This window comes from Paroedura picta, chromosome 2 (genome assembly GCF_049243985.1).
Source record: "Paroedura picta isolate Pp20150507F chromosome 2, Ppicta_v3.0, whole genome shotgun sequence".
Taxonomy (NCBI): domain Eukaryota; kingdom Metazoa; phylum Chordata; class Lepidosauria; order Squamata; family Gekkonidae; genus Paroedura; species Paroedura picta.
The window spans coordinates 133,595,822-133,612,732 of NC_135370.1; the positions used below are offsets into that span (position 1 = coordinate 133,595,822).

At 41.3% G+C, this 16,911-nt stretch overlaps 1 protein-coding gene across 1 annotated transcript in view; it reads right to left on the minus strand.

Annotated features, from left to right (window-relative positions):
- Positions 1-213: 213 nt before the first annotated feature.
- KNL1 (kinetochore scaffold 1) overlaps positions 214-16,911 on the minus strand; it is a 41,633-nt gene continuing 24,935 nt past the window's right edge. Inside the window, exons 15-26 of the mRNA XM_077322871.1 lie at positions 15,980-16,070; positions 14,973-15,089; positions 13,182-13,269; positions 10,286-10,369; positions 9,790-9,829; positions 9,586-9,687; positions 8,412-8,512; positions 6,659-6,730; positions 5,464-5,570; positions 3,226-3,344; positions 2,016-2,138; positions 214-1,938 (exon numbers count right to left, since the gene is read on the minus strand). Coding sequence (XP_077178986.1) covers positions 1,818-1,938; positions 2,016-2,138; positions 3,226-3,344; positions 5,464-5,570; positions 6,659-6,730; positions 8,412-8,512; positions 9,586-9,687; positions 9,790-9,829; positions 10,286-10,369; positions 13,182-13,269; positions 14,973-15,089; positions 15,980-16,070 — 1,165 coding nt within the window. The 3' untranslated portion in view covers positions 214-1,817. The remainder of the gene's footprint in view (positions 1,939-2,015; positions 2,139-3,225; positions 3,345-5,463; positions 5,571-6,658; positions 6,731-8,411; positions 8,513-9,585; positions 9,688-9,789; positions 9,830-10,285; positions 10,370-13,181; positions 13,270-14,972; positions 15,090-15,979; positions 16,071-16,911) is intronic.

The window sequence follows — 16,911 nt, forward strand, 5'->3', positions numbered from 1 at the left end:
TATCTATTTCTGGCAAACACATGTACATATTCTATCACTTTTATTCCAGTTACAAAATATTGTATGGGTGCCCTCTGCTGACTAATTACAGCCATAACATTTAAACTTCTGAACAAAGTTTAGTGTCCAGTGGCACCTTTAAGACCAACAGCATTTTATACATAGCATAAGCTTTCTTGTGCACACACACTGTGTCCTAGCCCAACACCTTAATCACTACACCACTCTGCTTTGAGTTTATTTACTGATTTGTGTTAACTACTGGAACAATGGCACAAGTATATCCAGCAGCAATTAGTAGACAAGTATACTGTTATGCACATGAGTTTTAGCATTAAGTAAACATGATAAACATTAAGTAGATAAATATGATAAGGACAATGGGAGTACCATATATAGTGAAGATATTTTTTCTCTAATACATTGAAGGATTTTGACAAAGGAACCATGAAAAACAAAGAAATAAACAAAAGTAAATTGGGTGGGGGGAGAAAACAAACAAGAAGGATCAAGAAATAAACATTAGGAAGCTGGAAACAACAGTGATTTATATCCTAAGACTGAATACAGCTAAGAGTCGAGTGTTAACACATAGAGCATTTTTTGCCAACATAAAACAACGTCCATAGATGCACATAGTTGTAGTATATAGTCATTTAAAAATTGCTAGCACACAAGTTAAGGCAATAAAGAATATGAATACACATGAAATACAAATGCATTCTATGAGGGAAAATGTGGGGAAAAGGCAAAGGGACAGTCCAGAAATTATGTATCTTCTAACAATGTATAAAATAAAAAGCTTTTGAAAAGTTCCAGGTGAAAAGACTATGCAAAACATGTCTAAACTAGGCAAGGGGTGGGGGCTTCCAAACACTGTCTAAAATTAAAATTACAAGTAACACAGAACAATATAACTAGGAATAAATAGAGGATGTTTAATCTTTCAAGTCACTTCAAATACAAGTTTATTAGTGTAAATACATTTACTGTCTTCAATAGAAGAAAAAAAAACATTTCATAAAAATACCAATTCCCAGGATTCACAACATGTTATAAAATGATATACTTTACATACGTACAGAAACTGGCAGGTAACTAACTATACATCAGAGAGGAGAAATTCTGAATGCTAGAGTATGATATTCCCAACCATGTATACCTATGAGGACCATCAGCAATGACCTAAAATACATCACTTGTGTTGTGATTGAGATATTGTCAAAAGTTGAAGAATTCTGGCAAACAGAATATGAAAGCAATAGCTCATCCTGGAATCAAGTCTATTGCACAGGCATTGGAAAGAATGTTTAGTATTTGAAATACAATATTTTAATCTTGTGGTGCCAATAAATGTGATTTCAGTTTAGGGGTTATTTCAGCTAGTTTTTGAAAATAAAACATTATTTATGCTGGGAGGGGTGTTAAAGGCTAATGCAAACCTAGATATGCACAAAACTTGGAAGATACCCGTAACTCAAGTAAAAGACTTTTCAAATTGTAAAGACTATTGCAATTGAATTACATCACTTTCATGGTTTAGAGGGGCTGGTTTCCTAAAAATAAAAAAGTCATAGGCAGCACCAGAAACTCTGGAAAAGTGACTGGGGAGGAGGGGAACCACACACAAAACCAAAAAGGAGCCATATTACATTCTTTCATTATTACTGTTTTCCATAGGCTTCATGATACTATGTATTTGTGCTTAGATTGTGTCTAAAGATCTGACCACAAATATTGCTTTCTTGGCAGCTGACATGTTTCTCAGCATTCAACAGTCAAAGTGTGCCATTTGAGAGTTGCACAAAGAACTATTTTCACTGTCTGTGAATTATTGAGGGATTCTGGAGTAGACTATGATGAATCTGACTGACTATTCTCTTCAAATAGTTGGCTCCCACTGGAACTCTAGTCAAAACCTCAGAAATTTCTTCTTGGCTGGGAAGAGAAAAACATACAATTATTTTCTTAAAACTGTTTCACAGAACTGTAAATCTCTGGTTTGTTTTACTTACCCAAGATTGCCTGTGTATTTTTGAACAGTGAAAGCCATAGGGGATGTAGGGTAGTTGGCAGAGAGAGAAAGCTCAACTTCAAACTTTGCAAAAACCAGAGAACTGGAGAATAATAGTTTCACTCTGTATATGAAGCAAAATATAGATACAAAAGTTAAGGTTAGGGTTGTATTTCATTACTTGAATGTTGGTCTGCAGAGGTAAAACATATCAACTTTCTATTAGGCACATACAATCTTAGAATCATAGAGTTGGAAGGGGCCTCCTGGGTCATCTAGTCCAACCCCTGCACTATGCAAGACACTCACAACCCTATTGCTCATCCACTGTAACGTGCCACCCCCTTGAGCCTTCACAAAATCAGCCTCTCCGTCAGATGGCTATCTAGCCTCTGTTTAAAAATTTCTGAAGATGGAGAACCACCCCCTCCCAAGGAAACCTGTCCCACTGAGAAACCGCTCTGTCAGGAACTTCTTCCTTATGTTTAGATGGAATTTCTTTTGAATTAATTTCATCCCATTGGTTCTGGTCCGTCCCTCCGGAGCAAGATAGAACAACTTTACTCCATCCTCTTTATGGCACCCTTTTAAATACTTGAAGAGGGTTATCAGATCTTTGAGGACCCTGGGGTTTCCTGACAGCCCTGGTAGTGTTTTGGCAATTGGGTAGGAGTTACTTAATGTTTAATATATTTTTAATTTAAAAAATTACTGGTGATATGACCATATATGGTCATGTTGGCCTGCCCCTCCCATGACCAGTGATGGCCCCCAGGAAGGGCCATACCCTAACTGTCTCTGTGTGGGGATAGAGTGGCCTAGGCCTGCTCTGGCCCTGTTTCTGGTTTGGGGGAGAAGGGTGGAGGTAACAGAGCACGGTAGGCCTGCCCAAGCTCTTTTTCTGCTGGCTCCCACTGCAGGCTCCCTTTTGTGAAGAAGAGCAAGCTGGTAGGCAGCCCAGAGTGCAGATATGGTTCTGTTCACAAATCATCTGAAAATATTTTTGTGCTGTCACTTCCAGTGTTGTGTGAGTGCTGTGGTGAAGTCACATCCAATGGGAGTATCCGAGTGATGTCATTTCTGGTGACATAGGGGTGTGTGGCAGGAAGGTGAGGCCTGCTGACATAACTTCTGGGGTTTCTTGAAGCCTGAAGAATTTCAGGGGTTTCTCAAGGGTAAAAAGGTTGAGAAAGGCTGCTTTAAGCACTTACTTTGTATCATTCACTGCTGTCTTCAGAAGATTAAATTTCCCACCCCATCTGTTCAGAAACACTATCTCTTCTCCTAGGAGCTGACAGTGACTCACCACAAGAGAGATGTCATGCAGCAACTGATGTGACAATCAAGAAATTGCAATCAATTACAACATTTAAAAATGGCAACTCTATAAAGCTAATTTTATCCTATTTTATTCTACATTTTCATACACCCTCTTGCACAATATGCAGATGACATCCAACTCTTCCTCCTGATGGATGGCTGCCCTGACCCCCCCCCCCCCCGAAACAGCCAGCTGCCTGGAAGCAGTGTCGAGATGGCCTCTGAAGCTCAATCCTTCAAAGATGGAGGTCCTGTGGCTAGGTAGGAAGAGTCCATGTGAGGTAGCGCATCTGCCCACCCTGGATGGTGTCCAGTTCTCAATGGCTCATTCTGGCCAGGAACCTAGGCATGATCCTGGATGCTTCTCTCACAATGGAAGCCCAGGTCACAAAGGTAGCATGGCTGGCATTCTACCACTTCCGCCAAGCCAAACTTGGCCCCGGAGCACCTAGCCGCAGTGATCCATATGACAGTCACCTCTAGACTGGACTTCTGTAGCTCAGTCTATGCAGGCCTGCCCTTAGCCTTGATCCAGAAACTACAGATGGTCCAAAATACAGTGGCCAGGGCAACACCATGGAGGTCCCACATTCAACACATTCTCCATCAACTATAGTGGTTACCAGTTGAATTCTGGATCAGGCTAAAGGTTCTGGTAATTGCTTTTAAGGCCATACACGGTCAGGGCCCAGTGTATCTGAGGGACTGCCTCCCTGCCTATGCCTCTCAAAGAGCTTTACGCTCCACCACCACCAACTGGCTAATGATCTCTGGTTGTAAAGAAGCCTGCCTGGCCTCAACCAGGGCCAGAGCCAGCTTGATATAGTGGACAGGAATGTGGACTTCTACTCTGGTGAGCCAGGTTCGATTCCTTGCTCCCCCACATACAGCCAGCTGGGTGACCTTGGGCTTGCCACAGCACTGATAAAGCTGTTCTGACTGAGCAGTAATATCAGGGCTCTCAATCTCACCCACCTCACAGGGGGTCTGTTGTGGGGAGAGGAAAGGGAAGTTGAATGTAAGCTGCTTTGAGACTCCTTCGGGTAGAGAAAAGCAGTATGTAAGAACCAACTCTTCTTCTTTTCTGTCCTGGACCCACTTGGTGGAATGAGCCCCTGGAGGAAATTGGGGCCCTGATGGAGCCAAAACAGTTCCACAGGGCGTGCAAAAGGGAGCTCTTCCCTCAGCCATTTGATTGAGACCCAGTGATATCAGCAACATCTACAGGACCCCTGCTTCCTCTCTCCCATAAATACACTCATGCATTCTGCCCCTGGACCTGTTCGTACTGTTATAGTCTGTTACCTCTGTTATAGTTATTATGGAAAAAAACAAGATCCATGTATTGTTTTTGGCTTCTTTTTTTTACGTTCTACGTAAACTACACTGAGTCTCAGGGGAGGGCAGTATATAAATATAATAAATAAATAAAAACAGGATTAAAATAAATTATTTGGGTAATCATAGCATGAATACAGTATCAAATTAAAGCCAAGAATATACAGATTTTTTTCTAGAAAAATATTGATATATCCCCAAAATTTCAGAAACATGCAAAAAAGCACCATGTGTAGCAATAATAAGCTACTGTCTGCTGCAGTTTTTGCTTTGCTTTTGCCTTCAAATGAATTGTATCCCTTACCCCCACCCCATCAGGTTGCGGGGAATGTCATGACTAATTGCACAGCAGTTAAGCATGCAGGGCCTGTGCATGAAGTGAAGTAGTGGCTATTCATGAAAAGGATATAGAGAAGCAAAGAGCATTGACTGAGGTGGAGCAGGGGCAGACAAACAGTGCCAACAAATTCATTTTAGATACTTTCCCTATGCATTCCACAAGCTCAATGTTGTACTAAGCAGTATAGCTCAGCAAGACTTATCACCAGAGATGCAATGCCCAATCTATGAAGGAAGCTAAGGGCCAAACTGAAAACCTACATTTTAGAGGAAAAAAACAGCCATTTAAAATTGCCACATGGATCTGATTCCATGGTGGCAACAGGCGATCCTGTTCCCCCAGTTGGCCAATTAAATTAGCAGAATTTAAAGACATTATTGGCTGCACTGGCACAGCTTGCTACAGATCATATTCTAAACTTTACTCAGAAAAATGCTTCCTGTTACATTACCTGATCAAGCTGCTGTACTGTTGAATATTTCTCTTGCCATGTACATTGATCAATACACTGGAAAATGAGCTTATGCACTAGTTTGGAAGAAGTTGGCGCTTTTGCTTCTGCAAGAACAACCAAAGTTTTGTGGTAAAATAAGTTAAAGCCAAGTCATTTCATTCATAGCGGAAGAGTTCTGTGGGTCTGGCGAGCACATGGAAATCCTTGGTAATTCACCAGAGTTCCACAATGGAAGAATGGCAGAATATCATAAAGAAACACATCTGAGATGCAAACTTCCCAGCTCAGAGAACACTAGGCCACAATCAGAAGCAAAATTGCTAAGTGAAGGACAGCTATTGCTCAGCTGCACAGGCCTGATTAAGCTGCAGCCATATTTTGATCCTACCATTTCAAAAGAGCCCTGCATCTTTTGAATACGTAGTTCCTCATCAACTACATATTTCTCTCACTTTTCTTGATTGTTCTACCATCTTCCCCTCTGACCATGACTAGGCTTCCTATCCCAGCTTCTGCATTACAAAGTCATATTGAGAAAACTGTGAAAATGCATAAGGAACATCACGCCGTCAGCTCTCTGCCTTGATATACACATATAGTGAACAACACTTGAACCTCACTTCCTAGGAATGAAGCCTATACACGTGGCAAGGAACAAATAAGAGAAAGAAAGGTGTAGGAGAGAAGGAGCACTCCTGTACAGCTCCTGCCTAGCTCCTGTCTGCTTAACAACTAAGCCAAATAGAAGGAAAGCAGGGAGAACTCTAAACAAACATGCGGTCTTGCAAACCTGAAGATCCAAAAAGCAACTTTCTTGCTCAGTGGAGGCCTGAAGTTAATTGGGAGGGACTTTTTCCAGGAGTTGAAGAAGCAGTATCTAGAAAGTCCTGCCTACTGAAACAGAAAGGAGGCACCTCTATCACAGCTCACTCTCCTCTCGAGTAAATATAGCTGCATTTATATGTATTCTAAATTGCTTTATTGACTGCCCCAAAATAAATACTTTTGCATTGTTACAGCTTAGCAATTTCACTGTTTTTCTATGGAGTAGTTAAGAACAAGGACTCATAAAACTAGATTTTTTAATATTTTAGTGAAGGACAGACTGGGAGGTTATTTCCCCTGGCTGAAGATTTAAAATCCCTTTCAAGGAGAAAAAAGTTTTTGAGAGCAAAACAGTTCAGAACCTTACCATCCAACAATGACTCAAAGTGCAAACCGATTATCTTCCTGTCGAGCTTTCTGGTGGTGAAAGCAGCAACATCTACGAAAAAGCCAAAGCAAGATAAAGAGCGAGATGGATTTCTGAACTTGTCTCTAGGCAACACCACTTCAAATCGCAGAGGAGGACTCACATTAAATAAATATAAAAACTCTGAACACAGAAAAGAGGCATGCCAAGGAGAAGGTTGGCTGGAACTTTTCTCCCTGACATCTAAGCTTCCTGTACGGATATCAATTGGTTTTGTAGAAACCAAATTCACATCTGATTAGCCACAGGTTGACTGCCTTAGTCATGACATCAGAATGGAAGGCAAAATAATACTCCCATCTGCATCCATCAAATCATGCACGCTGTATAGATCTGATACTCTGAACAAAAAGATCTCCAGCTGCTCCCCAGTCATTCCATACTTCAACTGGTGCTTAAGGTTTTTTACCTAAATTTACCCAAAATTAAATAGTTTTCATTATATTTTCTCAGTTACTGTGAGAATTCTGTTGAACTTTACTACTCCAATAGATAATAATAATTCAGTCTGGATTTTGGGTTTGTTTGTTTTTGCCAACAAGTCACAGCCCATGTTTAGTGACTCCAGAGGGTTTTCAAGGCAAGAGACATTAAGGGGTGGTTTGCTATTGCTTTCCTCTGCATAGCAACGTTAGTATTCCTTAGTGGTATCTCATCCAAATACTATCCCAGCTATGCTGGTCAGGGCAATAATTTAACATGCTGGAACATATGAGAAAATAAACTTGTCCAACATGCAGTAATGGTGAAACTTATTTGAGAAACAGTTCAATTATGAAATTTGCAAAGAGATGAAGTGTATACTACACAAGCAGGAGACAAATTTATAATGCAAAACAGTTTACAATATTGTATACAAATATATGGTAACGAAGAAGCACAATGTGAACTAGTTTTACATATAACAGCCTGAACATAAATATAAGGAAGCAGACTACAGAGACACATCTTCTAAAATGTTCTCATTATAAAATATAATAGACTTTCCTTCTATATTATTGCTATAATGCCTACATATTAAACATATTAGCAAGTATGCAGAAAAGATGAAAACATGCAATACTGAATGAGCAGCAATGTTAAAGCTAATAATGTAGCTATGCAATAGACTAGTTACAAAGTTTGAAACGTAAAATGATGAATATAAATGTACCCACTATCAGAAGTAAGTATCACTGCCCATTATAGACAAAAGTCCTAAAAAATGTTCAATGTAACAAAGGGGCGTTGTAGACAAATATATTATTTTATACTTTGTTATACCAGCTGGGTGACCTTGGGCTCGCCACGGCACTGATAAAACTGTTCTGACCGGGCAGTGATATCAGGGCTCTCTCAGCCTCACCCACCTCACAGGGTGTCTGTTGTGGGGAGAGGAATGGGAAGGCGACTGTAAGCCGCTTTGAGCCTCCTTCGGGTAGGGAAAAGCGGCATATAAGAACCAACTCTTCTTCTTCTTCTTCTATATATAATCATCTTTGATAATCACCTTCGGGGAGGGCGGTATATAAATCTAAATAAATAAATGTATAATTATGCTAAGTAACCCTTACTTTCCTTTCTGTATTTCCTCTGTATTATTTCTTTGTTTCCTCAAAATAAAATATTTTTAAAATACACTGAAAAATAAAAACATCCATTCAGCAATTCTTTTATGAAGCAGGAACAAATTCTTTCTGTTTTTTCCACTTACCTATGGGGCATTCAAGTGCAACAATAAGTTCAATGGAATCACAAAGGAAGGTGAAAACAGCCTGCTGATCATTCCATTCTTTCATCACCCACTCAGAGAAGCTACAGAAAAATATTATAAATATCATTTATCAAAAGACAATCAGAACAAGGCAAATATGCGTGCTATTAAGCTTTTGTGGTTTATTTTCCTTTCTTTCAAAAGTCAGGAGCATTTCTAACTAAAAAGTGTTTAAAAATGCAGTGCAAAGATGGGGCTCAATATCCATGGACTACTTGTCTACAAATTGTTTTTCTATTCTGCATATTGAACACAAAAACAAAGTATTGTGGAATCTTCCCTCACCCTACCACACGGAGGGAGAAAGGCCTGTTTGTTCTTTCTCTTAAGAATGTCTCAGTGCAGACATGTGGTCACTGAAAGTTATAAATCTAGGGGCAGATGCAGGATAAGAAGCTGTCACTATCAACACTACCACCTCCTTACTGTTGCAGAACGACATCAAGGATTAAAGCACCTTCCCCTAATGGCAGAGACAGAAGGATGCACTTATGTGCTCCCCTCATGCTGCAGGGCCTGAGGCACTTAAGGCTTAAAGAACTAAGTGAAGAGGGAGGCCAAGAGAAGAAAGTGCCTTCTCTCTTTGACCTTGATCCTATCCCTCACTCTGTAAAGTTAGGGTTAGTCTTCTGTCAGTATTTTTTTAAAGTGTCTTAGCATTAAGCTACAGAACCTCATATTGGGCATGGTTTTTGTCAAGAAGATAAAGATGCCACATGAGAGCCATGTGTACTCTTGTCATTTAAAGCACCAAACAAAATTTACTGTTTTGTAATCCTTATTCTCTTAAGATCAGTAGCAGCTGTTCACAAAAAGCAGTTTCAATTTCAATTTAATTTTAGTTGCCACTGAGAGAGATGACTTACATACTTAAATTGAAGTTGAGTTCCTAATAAAACATAATTAAATGTCATATCTGTATGTGAATGTAATTAGTGTTCTCAAAACAGAGAAAATCCACCACCCCTCTGAAATGGAGTCAGTCCTGAATTCTAGATTCACTGCCCCTGAGGATGAAACTCAAAGACATCACCAGCCTTAAACACATTGCAATGAGATATGCTGGCATGTAGCTAATTGGCTGGTGGGTAGCATCAGAATTTAACCCTCTTACTTGTATTTCTCCATATGTTCCTGACAACTTTCGGCTTCTTCCTGGAGATGTCTTATTTCAGAAACTCTCTGTTGTTGCTGTCCTCTAAGATTTGACTGATCTCTGCAAGTATGCCATTAAAAACAACAGCAATGTATGAACAAAATACCCTGGGTAAGTTAACCAAGAAAATTTTGTAGGATGAAAACGCAGGTAAAAATCTACCTTTGAAGTGCCTCCTCCTGAGCTTTGTAGTTTTCTAGCTCTATGAAGGGGGAAAAGACAGTAAGATTCTAAAGGCAGGCAATAAGTACATAACTATTTGATTAAGATACTCCAGTTCCCAGCAAGACTGAAATGCATGTTTCCTCACTAAAGGCCAATGTGCACATTATGAAGTTCTTACATGGAAATAATTTCAGTATATTATGAATCGTACACGATGGCCCTACAGGAACGCAGTTCACAGCATTTACATAAAACATACATGTTCTGACAAGCTACAACCAATCACAGCTTTCCAGTACACATACACAAAGATTATGATAGAGAGATTTACCATTTGGAAAGCTGGCCTAAATGTACAAAAATATGATCTTTAATTTTAAGCAATACTATGGCAGTCCATCTTGAAGTACTTAAAAAGCTGGACACACCAATTCAAAACATTTATTCCTGACCGACAATACATCTATCACTTAATGCAAAACAGCCCTCATACCTTGCTCAGTCTGTCTCACTTTGGACTCATACTTTGCCACAGATTGACTGACCTCTAGTTCAGACCCTGCCAATTTAGCAATTTCTGAAAAGCAAGCAGTACAATTGTCAAGCCTTATACTTAGCTTGAGTGAACCCAACAACAAATGCAAACTATGTGACAAAGTAATTATAGAATCATATAATAATAGAGTTGGAAGGCACCTCATGGGTCATCTAGTCCAGTGGAACCCAACCTGCGGGCCGCGAAGGCCATGGCGCCGGGCTGCAGCTCCCTCTCCCCGCCCCCCCCCCCCGCAGTAAAAAACTTCCCAGGCCGCAAGCTTGCGGCCCGGGAAGCTTCTTACTGCGGGAGGGCGGGGAGAGGGAATCAGGGCCGGGCCGCGCATGGGGCCACGATTCGACCACGCATGGCGCATTTGTGCATGCGCAATGCGTGGGCGTGGCCCGATGCGTGGGCGTGGCCTGCAGGCGTGGCCCGATGCCCTGCCAGTCCCCAGCCTCAGAAAGGTTGGGGACCACTGATCTAGTCCAACCTCCTGCACTATGCAGGACACTCCCAATCGCTCATCTAGTGTAACCTGCCACCCCCTTGAGCCTTCACAGAATCACCCTCCCCATGAGATGTCTATCTAGCTTCTGTTTAAAAATTTCCAAAGATGGAGACCCCACTACCTTCCAAGGAAGCCTGTTCCACTGAGAAACCACTCTATCAGGAACTTCTTCCGGATGTTTAGATGGAATTTCTTTTGAATTAATTTCATCCCATTGGTTCTGGTATGTCCCTCTGGGGCTTGAAGAATTCAACTTCCAATAAGCAATAAGCAGTAATTTTATTTAAGTAGAGTTATCAGTTGTCCTCTTTTTAGAGGGCATGTCCTTTTTTTTGCGTGTCAGTCTTTTGGGGGGCTCTTTTTAAAAAAAAAGTGAAAAAAAGCCACTTTTGGCTTTGGAAGATTAGGAATTAGTAGCAATTATCACAGCTTAAATAGGGATATTTAAAATTAGATTTGTTCTAGTGATCACTTGTTTGAAGAAGTCAGTTGGGAAATATGTCCTCTTTTTTGCTTTTCAAATTATGGTAACCCTAATTTATATTCACATTCCTTCAACCTTTTGCCAAACAGCTCAAGAGAATAAGTGGATATGTAAAAAAGAAACTCTCAGGCAACCGTAAATTAGTGGTATTTTATTTTTCATAGTATCATTAAATATATCTTAGGATAATGAGCCAATACCAAAATCTCCAATATCTTTAAACAGCCCGTGGCGCCACGGGCGCCACGGACTAAATAATTCGTTAAGCCCCCTAGAGGTGGGCTTTGTCCGTGATGAGGAAGGGTCCGGGTTGGACCCTTCCTCACGACAGACAATCGGAGGGACCAATCCGGATTGGTCCCTCCGATTCCCAGCCTGAGAAACTGTGAGCCACGCACAGCGCGGCTCGCAGTTGCTCCCGGACTGACGCGAAGCGCCTCTCGCCGCGTCAGACCGCCGCCCGAGGGAACCCCCAGCAGTCGCGTGAAGCGCGGCTGCTGGGGGTTCCCTCCCTGCCGGTCTGACACGGCGAGAGGCGCGAAGCGCCTCTCGCAGCGTCAGACTGCCGCCCGAGGGAACCCCCAGCAGTCGCGCAAAGCGCGGCTGCTGGGGGTTGCCTCCCTGCCGGTCTGACGCCTTCTCCCCTTTCAAAACCCCTTTTTATAAAGGGGCTTTGAAACTAGTATTAATATAATGTAGGAGATCCCGTAAGATCCTATATTTATTTTACTTTTGAAGTGCAGTTTAAGACGAAAGCATGTTTAGTCATTGGGGCTGTCACTGGAAGAGGTGGGGCCACGCAAGGTTTTGTTGTGGTTGGGGACTTCTTTCCAAGGGAGCCCTCCAACCCTACATGTATAGCCTTTCTCTTCAGTCCCAGAGCTGGGAAGGACTTTTGTTGGCTGTACCGCTCGGCTTGACTATAAAGACCCACAATACGCCTCCCCCACCCCCACCCTGCTTTCTCTTTGGAGTGGGCATGCCTTACATATGAGGGCACAGATAAAGGAGAAGGGTTGGTCCTTATATGCTGCTTTTCTCTACCCGAAGGAGTCTCAAAGCGGCTTACAGTCACCTTCCCTTTCCTCCCCCCACAACAGGCACCCTGTGAGGTGGGTGAGGCTGAGAGAGCCCTGATATCACTGCTTGGTCAGAACAGCTTTATCAGTGCCGTGGAGAGCCCAAGGTCACCCAGCTGGTTGCGTGTGAGGGAGTGCAGAATCAAACCTGGCTTGCCAGATTAGAAGTCCGCATGCCTAACCACTACACCAAGCTGGCCTAAAGAATCCAGGCACAGTAAATAAAAAGGACTAATTTATTAAACAGTACAAGTATTTGTAAAGACCAGATTAACACAGAATATGTTACAGATACACAAGGCAAAAATTCCAGGGAAAGAAGCTGTCCGGAAAACAATAGGGTCCCCTAACATAACTATCTGACTGGACACCTGTCAATATTTCACCATCTGATCCCCCCTTCAGGTCAGACTCAACCCCACCTTGGGGTTAAGGGATCAGGTCACTTGATAATAGCCCCTCTGGAGAAACGACATGGGAGTCCAGCAAAGGCTTTTATCACTCAGGAAGGACAGAAATGGAGGATTAAGAGATGAGACCTTTGGCTCAGTGGCAGAGCACATTCTTTGTACCCATCAGGTCCCAGACTCAATCCCTGGTGTTTCTAGTTCAAATTCTGACTAGCAGCATTTGATTTACTTTTGACAAAAAGCACTGTCAGCAATACTTCAAATCAGTTCTAAATCAAATTAATGTTTTGGGACTTTTCAGAATAGTCATAGCTAACAGAGTTGCTCTACCAGGAGAACAGGATGGTCTAAAAAACACCTGAGGCTGTACCTGCTTCCAGAGTGACGCGACAGTTATCCATTTCTTTGAAGAGTTCATCCATTTCATTTAGTCTTGACTGAAGTTTTTCCCACTGGAACTTAAATGGAAGAAAAATTTTAAATCTAGTTTTTATTTGTTTTTTTTCATTTTGGCAAGGATTCAGTTTACTTAATACCAAAACAAAACTAGCTTTTAAAACTCCATTCTCCCTTTTATCTAACTCTTACAAAGATTATCATCTAGGAAATTAGAACAGATTCACACTTGCTTATCCTTAAAATTACCACAAGTATTAGTTATTCCCAATTGTGACCAGGATAGTACAAACTAATCTGGGTCTTGTCAGCTATCAGAAGCTGAGCAGGGTTGGCCCTGGCTAGTATTTGGACAGGAGACCTCCAAGGAATACTAGAGTTGTAACATGCAAGCAGGCAGGCAATGGCAAACTGCCTCTGAGCATCTCTTGCTTTGAAAACCCTGCAGTGTAGCCATGAGTCAGCTATGACTTGACGGCAAAAAGCAAAATAAAAAAATAGTTATTCCGATACCATCTACTGGTCCTCTTTGTTATGTAGTCCCATTCCTGGCTCCATGTCGTAAATCAGAGGGTCTGTCATGACTGTATTTTCTGTTATTTTCCCATAGGCCCATTGGCCTTAACTCACCCCTCTTCACCCCTCGGTACTCCAGGGTAGTGTTTGTTGATGTTTTGTTATCTTTATGCCTAGCTCTGTTCAGTGTCTGAAAGCGTGAATGACCTTGTGTCTGAAATGCTTTCACTTTGCTTTGGTGATAAACAGGGAATGTATTTTATCCTGATTTTGCCATGAGATATTGTCTTTAGCAATGATTTGCTGTGGTGACTGGAAACCCATAGTTGCTCTCTAGAATCAAAATAAAGCAACAAGAACTTTCCTCTAGAACTGCCTATGTATGTTTTTGTTGGTCCTTAGATGTACATCCCAGGGTTATGACACCCTTGTCCAATGGACAGATTTGCAAGAGGAGCTATGTCTGGGTTAATCTGCTGCCACCACTCAGTCCAGTAGCACCTTAGAAACCAAGCAGATTTTGGGGGTATAAATGTTTGAGAGAAAAAGCTTTCTTCATCAGGTGGTATCTGACAGAAGGAGCTTTGACTCTCAAGAGTGTATACCCTCCCAAATCTGCTTGGTCTCTAAGGTGCTACTGGGTTTAAATCTAGCTGTTCTATTAGAGACCAACATAGCTACCCTCTGAAAATAGATATTGATGTAAAATGATATCAAACAAGATTACACATTTTTAAAAGTGATACAGCTCCAAGGCTCTTCCCATACTCCATTGAGATCCCCTACCATTCCACTAGCCTCTTTATTTACAGCCCGCAGACCGTATAATCCAATGCCTTCCATTTATTTTCAGTGTTACCATGTTGCTACTACATGTTGTAACACAGCAGAAACATCCAGGACACTGAGTATCTATTCAAGAATGCATGAGAAAACTGCTTTTGATGGATTAGTTTCTTGCCATTTTGCCAACAAGATTTTGGGTGGTATACGTGGGGTTTTCATGTTTCTCTCAAGAACAACATGGGGTAGCCTAGGCTGAGACATACCGATGGGTCCAAAGCCTGATTTATCGCTGAGCAGGAATTAAATATTTTCAAAGCACACATAACAGCTACATATTTTCGAACTCAACTTTTTTACATTTGGCCTCTTGTTTAGAATAGGAACGCCTGTTGATAGATACTTCTATACTGGGGGGGGGGGGGAGCCACGATTGCCTCACACTGGCTTTCTGAATCAGTTTTACCTGTGCATTCTGTACCAGTTTCATGTATAATTTAGCTTTTCCTCTGTGGGCCAGTACTTTGGTCTTCTTGGCCAAACGGGATTTAATCTTGTTCAGTTCTGCTCCAAACTGTTTAAGCTGCAGTAGAATTCACCATAGTACCAGGAAGAGTAAAGAAGATAATTGATTAGGTTGAGAATATGGTAGTAGCATGTTAAAGTCCCAACAGAATAAAGTTTCAAGCCTAATTACCTATTTAAATAAGAATAAACCTGCAGTTGAAAAAACAAACAAACTGAGGTGTTTCTGCAAGATTTAGTAGGATTTTTGACAATATTTGTGAACAGCTTTTTTTTAGAGTATGGACAGATTATCTTGGACAACAAAACTATCAGGCCTAGTCACTTCTGCCTCAGATTCTTTTGTTTCATTTGTGACTGATTTAGTGTGTACTTTATCCAGTGTCTTGTTGGATGCTTCACATATGGATTTAGTGTGCAAGTGAATCCTGCTCCCATAAGGGTGCTCAGTTGTTTTTGTACATGTACACATATTTTTGTTAAAAATCCATCTCTGAAATTCTAAAAAGAATCAGCATGTATGAGTAGACAAACAGTGCACAAAGAACAGTTGTTGGGCAACCATGTATAGAAGAAGAAGAAGAAGAAGAGTTGGTTCTTATATGCCACTTTTCCCTACCCGAAGGAGGCTCAAAGCGGCTTACAGTCGCCTTCCCATTCCTCTCCCCACAACAGACACCCTGTGGGGTGGGTGAGGCTGAGAGAGCACTGATATCACTGCCCGGTCAGAACAGTTTTATCAGCGCCGTGGCGAGCCCAAGGTCACCCAGCTGGTTGCATGTGGGGGAGCGCAGAATCGAACCTGGCATGCCAGATTACAAGTCCGCACTCCTAACCACTACACCAAACTGGCTCTCGAAACAATAGGTGAAACAATACATTAAAAATAGCAACAATGGACTCTAAATACACTTCAGTAGCTACCGTTACACAAATACATGTCCATACCTCCTCATCAGAGCAGGTTCTCATTACTTCCCACAGACTTTTATGCACATTTGCCAGAAGTTTATCTTTATTATCAGCACACAACTTGAGTCTGAAACATTAATAAAAAGTGCATATTTTAAATTAGTTGTAGATTTGGGAGTATCAAGTAAATTAAACTGTGCTTTCAACTGACTGTATAATCTTAAAATGTTTTCTGGTATTCATTCTCTTTTCTGTAAAATTAATAAGGACTGCTGTACTGTTGATATTTTACATCTGAGTACAGGATTCTTTAATAGCAGCAACAGAGTTTGGGACATGTAAAAACATACTGGTTGGGAACCAAAGAGCCATAAAGTATGAAGGTGGATTTCCTTCAGTTTTGTTTTGATAGCAGCTTCTGGGGCTGTAGCTGGCACAGTGGAGCATCCCATAAGCCTTGAGAGCAGCTTTCAAGCAGACCTGGGAGAGTGGGGGCTTAAATGCCTTGGTGAATACATATTACAGGCTCAGACTACAGTGGCACCCCCTCCTTCCTTTGGCTGAGGCTTTATAAAAATATTTATCTGCATAAAGCCCTTCAAACTTTTTGGAAAAGTTTCCCCTGAGAGCTCAAATATTCTTCTGTAAAACAGGACAAATATCTACAATATTACAACACATTTTGCCTACTATTTACTCAGACCTCCAGCCCTTCAGTGTTGCTGAGTTTTCTAAAACTCAAAGCCCACTCCAGCTCTCTTGTTTTGCTCCATAGACACAAGCAAATACCAAAGCCATTGTGGATAATTTTCTACCTGATAATGTTAATTACCAAGACAGTTTTGCTGATGGCTATGGCCAGGTATTTCTACTATGTTCTTGAAAGTCAGCAGCACCCTAATAGGAAGGGGGTTGATAGTAAAGGTTAGTACATGGAAGTGATTAGGCTTGTTTTACTATCCTTGAAG